We start from the raw sequence: 9,892 nt of genomic DNA on the forward strand, positions 1-9,892 counted from the left end.
ACATAATACTACGTTACTTCGCACATATGGCCGCGTTCAGCAGACACAACTGTTGAGTTCGTCTTATCAACACTCTACGTTGATTGGTTGGTTCTAAAAGTAAGAGCCAATCACGTTCGACTGCTACTGAGCGGCTTGGTCTGCTGAACGCGTCCCGCTTGGGACCATCGCTCTCGATTGTGATTGGTGGCCGCGGTCAGCCAATCAGCAAGCGAGCCGCCGGATGCGCTTCTCTTATTATTATTCTATAGCGTATACCGTTGCACCAACACACTACACAACCTCTCTCTTGGTTGCGTTCCAAAATTCACTCTGGGTAACTAAAATCTATAGTTTACGTCACGTACATACACTATAGCATTTCAGTTAACTAGAGTGAATTTTGGAACGCAGCCCTCGAGTCTGGACTCTCCTCTTCTTTCTCCCCCCGGGCGGGGTGACCGGGGTGTGTTTGTGTGCCCTGCTTCGCCATCCGTACGGCATACTGTCACGCATCACCGTCAGCGGATCCCGGTTCGGGGCACCGTCGCGGGATCGCGGGATTCGCCGTCGCCGCCGGGCCTCGATGAAGATGAAGCGGATGAAGAGCGAGGTGATCAGCGCGACGATTGAATCTTACCTGAAAAGGCGTCACTATCAGGTGCGGTGTCGCGGAGACTCGTCCGAAAGTTTTCACGCCGCGCGTGGTTCGCCGTGAATGAGCGTGCGCGCTCATAACCTCCTACATCGCTGCTGTTGTTGTTTTTTTCCAGGACCACGACGTTTACCGCAAGGGCGATCAGTTGTTCTGTCAGAACAGCGATCAGACGACGTTGAGCGCGACCGCGGAGTGCGGCTCCTCGCAAGAGAATTCGATCGTTTTCAGTGCCATTTCCATTGACACCGTCGCGGCGAATCAGGCTTATCAGCGGTACAGTTTTTACAAGACTCCTCAAACCGCGCGATGTGATTATTGATTACTCGTTTCATCCAGCGAGATAAACGCATTTTGTCGTCTGGTTGAATCCTATTAAGATTTTTATATTACAATTTTTTTATTATATCACAAGCCTGCAAATCAGTACAGCTCTCGTGCAGCTCCAAGTTTTTTCAGGAAAGAACAGGAAATTTGATGTGTCCATCTTTAATTTTTCCTACTAGGTACAGAAGGTGCAGGCACGCAGGCAGTCTTCTGTTTCTATAATTTGTTCATTTATTCGGTGTTCTTTATCTTAAAAAATGGAAAAGTTATGTGATCGCTACAAAGAACATGAAGATGATCGACATTTTGACATGACAAATGACTTTTAAATGGAATTCTAATTTTAAGATTGAGATTTCTATTGAAAAGTTGACATTAATTGATTAGAGACCCTCAAGTAAGAGTCTAGCCACTATGTGTTGATTGGTAATGACATGGTAGAACCAATCCAAAATATAAAAACAAAAGCGTGAAAACAAACCCAGCCTATATTTGTTGTAATTTTTCATTTTTTTCATACAGAATATGTCATCATGTATTTCTAACTAATATATAAACTCTATATAGTAGAGTTTTTAAGCGCATCTACCATTATTTGTCAAAATAACTATATTCTTACTTGAAGGTCTCTATAACTGATAAATGCCATTTTTTTTGCATATGTGACAAGTTGATTTTGAGGATTGCAAGACGCTAAAGTTTTAATCCTCCTTTTAGATTAAAGAAATGGATGAATGCCATACTCAACGAAAAAATAAGAATAGAGTTGCTGGGACTTTTGTATCCAATATTTTGTCATCTTTACTTAGAGATGCTACATACTGGTAATCGAGAGACTGCTACCGATTTTCTAAAGACGCATCAGAATGAGTTTGTCAGCGAAACGGAGAAGGACTTTTTAGAAGAATTATCTAGTGTATTTTCGGTGCAAGATATTGAGTTGAGACCTTTGGTAAATGCGTTCAGAACTAGAAAGTATAAAGTAGATCTGTCTGAGTCGGCTCATATTTGCCTGAGACAATATCTTACCAAATACGGACATATAATATTAATGCAGGTAATACATATAATTAATTGCTTTCAAGTACATCTTCTTTCGTTAACCATTTAAATTCTGCTGAAGATTTATCTTTTTACATCAATCATAAAGATAATAATTTTATATCAAGGAACTGTTTTATTTTTTAAATTTTGTTTAAAATAAAATTAATATTTTTAGCAACTTGAATTTCTTACAATTTTGTATAGATTATAAATACACACATCACAATAATCAGAAAGGCAGACAGTCCTCAAATGGATGGAGAAGTACCTGAAGAGAAAAGTCAAAGATATGAAGCAAGTATTAATGGCCATATGGAACAGCCATCTGGTACCGGTGTGGATCGTGAAATGAGAGAATTGCAGGAAGCTATACGATTGATACAGAATAATGCTCATCAACCATTGAGATTATTTACGGTGAAGAATGCTATAGAAAAGCAAGTATCAGATTATACCCTGTTCTATGATTTTTGGAATTACTTATGTTCAATGTATCTTTGTATATTATTGCAGTGCAAGTTGCGGTCTTATCGCACCTAAGATGGATAAGTTGGCTGTAGGTTTTAGTACAGCTGAAATACGCTTGTGGGGTATAGGTGAAACGGTCCTGGTCAAAACGAAAAATAAGCAAACGTGTGTTCCGTCTGCCTGTGATATATCACCATTTTATAGATTCAATGAACAAGAAACCACAGTGTGAGTTGCAATTGTATATCATTTCTTTATTTGAGTACAATATGTTAGAATAAAGAAGTAATTATATCATTTTACAGAAGAAGTGAAGCAGGAGCGATAATACTGAGAGGCCACACGGACGTAGTGCACGATTTACGATTTATCCCAGAGGTAGATATTCTCCTTTCTGTATCAAGCGACAAGGATATGAGAGCATGGAGACTCAATAACTATTCATGTACAGCAATATATAGGTAAATAATCCTATTTTTTCAAAATTTTTCCTGCAGCCTAAACATTTATAAAGGATTGAGTGTCGAAGTAATTTTTAATTCCATGTAGTAAATTTTTAACTATAAATCAAAGATATAAATTTGTTCCAAAGTAGATTTTTAAATCAAAGCTTCTGTTAATTTCAGTGAATTTTTTGTCTGCAGACTAGTCACATTTTCTAGAATAAGATTGAATTAAAAAAAACGTACATATACAAAATAATACATGTAATATATATTATATTACATGAATAAAATGTGTGATTTCTAACTGTTCTTTTTCTTGTTACAGTGGTCATAGTTATCCTATATGGTGCATGGATACCAGTGTGTTCAATTTATATATTGCCACAGGTTCACACGACAGAACTGCAAAATTGTGGTCATTGGATAGAACATTTCCTTTAAGAATATTCGCTGGTCACTTCCTAGATGTCAATGTATATTTTTTAAATCATTACAAACTATTTTAGAATAGTAATATAATGATTAGATTTACGTATCTTCTATTTTCAGTGCATAAAATTTCATCCAAGCGCAAGATACTTAGCGACTGGTTCTGCGGACAAAACAATAAGGCTATGGTCGAAAGATGACGGGAATCTACGGCGAGTGTATGTTGGAGCGCAATCGACCATTTACACCTTAGCTTTTAGTCCAGATGGCAAATATCTGGCAGCTGCGGGTAATTATGTGAAAAAATATAAGACGAAAAATTATATTTTAACAATGAATTGTTCTTTAACGGAAACTATGTTTCATTCAGGCGACGATAAGTCCATATCTATATGGGATTTAGCAACTAATGGTTTATTGACTGAATTGAAAGGCCATAAAGATACCGTTATGAATGTAGACTGGAGTTTAGATGATCAGTACATCGCCAGTGCAAGCCTAGATGGAGTCGTACGACTGTGGCCTACTCAAGATTTCGTCAAAACATTGAATGGGTATGTGCCTAAATCTTCTATTTTTCTCAAATTTATATTTGTTTGTACATATTGCCTACTCTTTTCAGAGGATCGTCAAGCGCTTTGGCGCAATCAGAGGCGCCACAAGTTTATTCAACAAGTTGCTCAAGCATTCTCTCATTGAATTATTATAAGAAAAACAATTCGTTGATTTGTATCGGCACTAAGTAATTTTTTTTATTATTTATTATCGTGCTAGTCGAATATATAAAACGTACTTTAAAATTAATTTCTTTTTTTATTTGATACTGTATAGTGACAATTTTCTGCAAACATGAGACTGTCTTCGTTAAATTGATTTTATACATGTGATCTAAGATTTGTTCATGCTATCCATGATAAGTTTTTACAGTATTTATAAGAAATGCATCATCTTTCAGTAAGGCCTGTTCGTTTTCGCTGCACTTCTGAACTAGTGCAATGAGTTAGACTAAAAAAAAATATATTTGTTTCATTCTCACTTGTTGCACTAGTTCAGAAGTGCAGCGAAAACGAACAGGCCTTATGTTGCATATAACTAAATTCATGTTACTATACTTATTGATTTATTGTACCTTAATTTCATTTTGATTATTTTTAACGCTTTTATCGCCAAAGGTACATTCGTTTCTCTTTCATATCGATTAAACCCAGTGAAGATATTTTTTATTTTTTAATTATGTTTATCATCAATTCGCTTTAGTATTCAATGTCGTTTATCTCATGAGATTAAATATGTCGCTTGTCAAGTTTACCGCAAAGTGCAACGGAAAATTTCAAGTTTCCAATGAGAAAGTTGAATATATGAATTTAGTAATTCAATGAGAGAAATGATCAGACATTTATTCTATGTAACTGTGTACGTAAGTTTCCTGTGGGAATATTGTCTAAGAAGATTTATTGACAATTTTCTGTCTTGTTATAAAGACTTTGTAAGTTGTGAATAATGTTAAAAGTAGCCAAAAAATACAATTTTTTTTATAAAAACCAATGCGTATATTATTATTACGTGATTCGCATTATATTTGAAAATTATAGTCTCAATTCTTGTTTTTCTTTTTCTTTCCGGCTTTCTTCTTCCGAACGATGGTCGACTCTTGCTGAATTTCTGGCTTCCGTTTCAACGTTTCTTTCACAGTGGAATTTTCTTCAGTTGCGCTAGTAGTTTCGATATTCAATGGGGGAACGCTGAAATCTGGGATCTATAATCCAACAAATTATTAGAACATTAAAAATATATGTATATGAATGTTTTCACATGCTCCCATTCCTTACCTCTGGTTTTACGAGTTTAAAGAATAATCTTTCATGCTGAACATTAGATCTGTCCAAACTCATTTGTACAACAATAGGATCAAATGCCCGAAATACGACCTCGCCGCAGGTTTGGGATTGATCGTCCGAATTGTACGTGAACGTAACGGACGACGAAGCAGAATTGAGATATACAGTGCCTTCCAAACCATATTTCGGTATAAGCACTTGCAAAGCATTTTTTCGTACAAAAAGAATGTATCCTTCCTCATCTTGAACCTTGTTGCGGAAAAATATCTGAAACGCATAAAAAAACAGTTGTTGGAATTTTTTCTAAATAATATTCTATATCGGAGTATTGAATAGCAAGGTTGTCAAAAAGAGGGATCTTCATAATAAATCAAACTAACGTGTGTGTGCAGTGCGACTGACGCTCGGCCGGCATATTGCGCCATTCGATTCCGATAATTTAGATTATGGCACAACAAGTGATTCTTCTTTTTATCCAATAGCTCTGGATAAGTCGCGTCGGCACCTATACATACAGCTAACAGTCGGTGCACAATTATATCTGCGTATCTGTAAGATATAGATTATTAAGAAACCGTGAATTCTCAAATTAATTTAATAATAATGTTCCTTAACGGCTTTCAAACGGCTTACCGTCGAATAGGAGATGTGAAATGTGTGTAAATCGGACACGCTAATCCGTAATGCTTGAATTCTTCTGGTTGGTGCATTCCGCTAATAAAATATACCGCTTGCAACATACATCGCGTAGCTAATATTTTTAACATTGTGTTGAAGTAAGGATTCGATTCCTTTTTAGTTTCTTCCAGTGATCGGGCTAATTCCTTACCAGTATTTGTATTAATAGTGAAACCCTGTAAAAATCAATTTTAAGATTAATATATTGCAGCGCTATCGCTATTAAATAACAAAATAACTGATAACATTGACAAAAGCTCGATGTCCTTCTTTAAATCCAAAAATTGAAGGAAATACTTCTTGTAATTTTTTAATTTTAAAATCTTAAATACCTTTGTAACTAAACATGGAATTACATAAAGTTTTAAGCTAAGTGGCAATACCTGATTTTTGGCAGCTTTAATCAACGGTTCAAAATTACTTTGTGGTGGTTCCGGGTGTCTTCTTAACATAGCGCACTCCGGAAATTCTGCCAATATTTTTTCAGCAACGCTAATGTTCGCGAGCAGCATAAATTCCTCCACCATAGAATTAGTCTCTCTCAACTTCTTTGCCTCCACGTCAATGGGATCGTGCGTTTCGCTATCCACTTGAAAGCGTATTTCCGGTGACGCTAAAGTTAGAGCACTGCAAATAAATTATTTAACATTAAAATTTTTATTTGTCGTGAAAAATGATTGGGTATAATTTTAAAATAATTCAGCATAGATATTGCATCTCTGAATAATCATACCCATTTTCTAAACGTTTCTTCTTTAATTTCTTTGCCAATTGATTTAATCCTCTCAATGACACTGCGATAGCATCCCGCTGAGTGGCATCGTCAATTTTCAATTGAGCTTCCTCATACGTCATTGCTTGACGCGAGCAAATTATAGATTTGCAGAATCTCGTATCGATTATGTTTGCGTCGCGGTCGATTTCCCATATACAGGAAAACGCAAATCGTTCTTCTTCACCTCGTAAGGAACAAAGATTTGAGCTAAGCAATTCTGAAATAAAAAAACATTTTATGTTAATTTGCGTTACACCTACCTACAATGTTACTCAAAACGAAGTTATCTTACCTGGAACCATGTCGATTCGTTTATCAACAAGATATACGGTGGTAGCGCGTAATGCTGCTTCTTTATCCAGTGCAGTCCCAGGCCTTATAAAATGGGATACATCTGCAATATGCACACCGACATCGAAATTACCGTTTGGTAAACTTCTGCAATGTAACGCATCGTCAATATCAGTACAGCCTGGTGGGTCCACGGAACAGATGTCTAGATGTCGGAGATCTTCTCTTTGCGCAACATCCTATAAAGATGTATAAATATATGTAATATTTTTTTATAAATAAATAATATTCTGTGCAATTCTGCATAGCTACATTGTTCAGCTATTTATACTCGCAGTTAAATCATTCTTTATACGATCAATAGTTCAAGAAAATTAGCTAATACAAAAAAAATTAGACCAAATATGTATACGTACCGCTTCCGTAATAATCCATGGTAGTTTTGGAAGGAAGCTAAGAACAGCATCAGAAAAACGGCTGTGTGGAACATCATGTTCCAAGAGTAATACTTCATTCTCTGTCTCTTTGTCTCCTATATTACCAAGTGCTCGTACAAAGTGGCCAAGCGGATATCTTGAGTTTCGTGGCCATGAATCCAGTGCGACAATAATTCTCTGCTTGCTCAGTATCTCGGCTTGTCTAGTTTCAATCCTTATTTTCGGAACTTTTCTCTCGGCCGGAACAAACAGATGCCTTACATTCTACGCACACCGATAACAATATATAATAGAATAGATATAACAAAATTATTATGTCACATCATGAAAGATTCTTTACCTCTTTAATTGCACTCGGTTGCAATATTCCACAATACTGTCTCCATTTTCTCCTGATAATACCAACAATTTTGCCCGTCGGTATTTTCTCTTGCATTTTTGATGAGCTCTGTTTACGCAGTATTTTCTCATCTTCCGCAACGTCATCAGCATCCGCACCTTGTTCATCTTGCAAAACAATTTCACTGGGTGATGACCACTGATCTTCCGGCAGAATTTCAACTGCGACTATATCGCCATCAACTGCTCTATTTAGATGAGATCGTCCTTGCACAAATATCTAAGGCAAATGAAACAATAAAAATAATGATACTTGTAAGAGATTATTACGTATGTATTGTCGAATTTAAGAAAAAAAATCAACAATTTATGTTGCTTAATAGATAATGAAAGTTTTGAAAATCTGATGACAAAATGTAGTTTTTAAATTTTCAGTTACATTGCTCACTTATATTGATATCCGTTAAAATTTAAAAAAAGATTTACATGAATTTATAAAAATCATGCGTCTTGAGAGGTTTGAATAAATCGTACATAAATTATTTTCAAAATAGATGTTCAATGATTTTCTCCTTCAAACCAACAATTAACACTGTATTTAAATATTCACGAATGATTATGTATCTTACAGGTTTCTCTCTTCCTTCAACATTCACATTTCCTTCGAGGAAATTCTCTCTCGATGCCAAAAATGTTCCTTGCAACAGTTTTCCGGATGCTATACCGTCGTGCATTTCTGTGGGTGCTAGATGACAAGGAAACAATTCCGGGCCTTGGATATCCAAAGTATAAGAACGTTTGCATAATTTATCCAGCAGAAAACTTGAATTTTCCAACGATGCAACATAATCTTCCACTGTGAAAAAGATGTATATATATTATTCAATGTACTATCAAAGTGATATAATTTAATAGAACAAAATCAAGTATATCTTACTCGACACAACAAACAGTCCCTCTTCAGCGGCACGTGTCCTATTTTCTACATCATCTGTTAGCAAAATAACTTTTACATTGTCGCCATCAGAGTTCAAATGGGTATCGTACCATTTAACTGCAACTCGTATCGCTCTGTCATTACGGTCGTTTACTTTTTCACCTGGTTCCCTCTCAATATAAGTTTCCCTGGAAGTAACATTGTAAAATAGTTATTATATACAATACTGCATAAAATATATATCTAAAATATATTATAAAGCACGTCGAAAGAACAAAATGTTAAAGAGAGAGAGAGAGAGAGAGAGAGAGAGAGAGAGAGAGAGAGAGAGAGAGAGAGAGAGAGAGTATAGTATAATATTAAATATATAATCTTCTTCTTCTTCCACATATACAATAATTATTACACACCGATGATGTTCATTGATAAACACAAAAAATTTCCTCGTTGGATTTCCTATGATGGCCTTCAATTTTTTGTATACAGTGGAACTTTTGTGCCGAATTTCTTCCAATACTGTTTGCAGGATGATTACGTTGGTGATGACGTCTTCTTCCAGGATGTCAATCTGTAATTAGAAATCAAACTTTAGACAATTCGACAGGGAATACTTGTGTTTTAACACTGTAAAGCCCATTCTACAATAGCCGTAAAAGTATGTTTTAAGACGTAAGCAGTAAAAATTGACCAACTACAGCCGATCATTCTTGGATTGTAAAAATCCTATTAGTCAATAGCTTACTGCTTACGTCTTAATGCATACTTTACGGTTATTGTAGAATGGGCTTAATATGTTCAGTGTAATACTTACTTGATCCAGAATTATATTTGTGTCAAGTACAAGAAAATATGGACTGAGAATTAAGAAAGACTTTGCACCAGCATCTTCCTCCTCCAACACCATGTCCCGAGGCCTCGCCTTGCACTTCGTACACCTTTTAAAGCCACAGTAAATATCATCTCTGAGGTAGTGCTCCCTGACGGTCTGATAAAAGAAAATTATTAACTCAAATATCATTCTTGTTCATAAAGTTTTCGAGATACGTGAGTCTAATTATATGTTAGAAATTTCTGAAAAGACTTTAGAATATTACCTTAAAGATTTTCCCTCCCTTCGTTTTTCTGAAAAAGATCTTTGTTGTTAACATGTTGTTAACAACATTTATTTAAACACTGTTAACACAACGCGAATTTTCCTCTTCAACAAATCTATGCTGTTGGAGTTTGGAGGTTATGTTATGTTAGGAAG

The 9,892-nt window shown here is 35.7% G+C and overlaps 2 protein-coding genes across 3 annotated transcripts; one reads left to right on the top strand and one right to left on the bottom strand.

Annotated features, from left to right (window-relative positions):
- The first annotated feature begins 439 nt into the window (after positions 1-439).
- On the top strand, positions 440-4,313 carry Wda (will decrease acetylation). Of its 2 annotated transcripts, none has more exons than XM_077421713.1 (10): positions 440-640; positions 753-910; positions 1,679-2,018; positions 2,210-2,442; positions 2,519-2,701; positions 2,779-2,934; positions 3,245-3,392; positions 3,469-3,637; positions 3,719-3,902; positions 3,971-4,313. In XM_077421713.1, the coding sequence occupies exons 1-10, from the start codon at positions 566-568 to the stop codon at positions 4,092-4,094; spliced, it is 1,770 nt and encodes a 589-aa protein (XP_077277839.1). In that variant the 5' UTR covers positions 440-565; the 3' UTR covers positions 4,095-4,313. The 2 variants fall into 2 exon arrangements, with proteins under 2 accessions (XP_077277839.1, XP_077277844.1); XM_077421718.1 differs by having other exon boundaries at positions 2,782-2,934.
- A 470-nt stretch (positions 4,314-4,783) lies between these two features.
- Dis3 (exosome complex exonuclease RRP44-like protein Dis3) lies at positions 4,784-9,892 on the bottom strand. The gene is made up of 14 exons (XM_077421701.1): positions 9,738-9,892; positions 9,455-9,628; positions 9,054-9,211; positions 8,644-8,831; positions 8,336-8,562; positions 7,708-7,986; positions 7,347-7,631; positions 6,932-7,169; positions 6,598-6,856; positions 6,248-6,491; positions 5,820-6,040; positions 5,567-5,735; positions 5,178-5,453; positions 4,784-5,104 (listed from the first exon to the last, which is right to left on the bottom strand). Exons 1-14 carry the CDS (start codon positions 9,789-9,791, stop codon positions 4,943-4,945), a joined length of 2,934 nt encoding a protein of 977 aa, XP_077277827.1. The 5' UTR covers positions 9,792-9,892; the 3' UTR covers positions 4,784-4,942.

This window comes from Temnothorax americanus, unplaced genomic scaffold (genome assembly GCF_048541705.1).
Source record: "Temnothorax americanus isolate GAGA-0224 unplaced genomic scaffold, ASM4854170v1 Scaffold11, whole genome shotgun sequence".
In the NCBI taxonomy this organism is placed as follows: domain Eukaryota; kingdom Metazoa; phylum Arthropoda; class Insecta; order Hymenoptera; family Formicidae; genus Temnothorax; species Temnothorax americanus.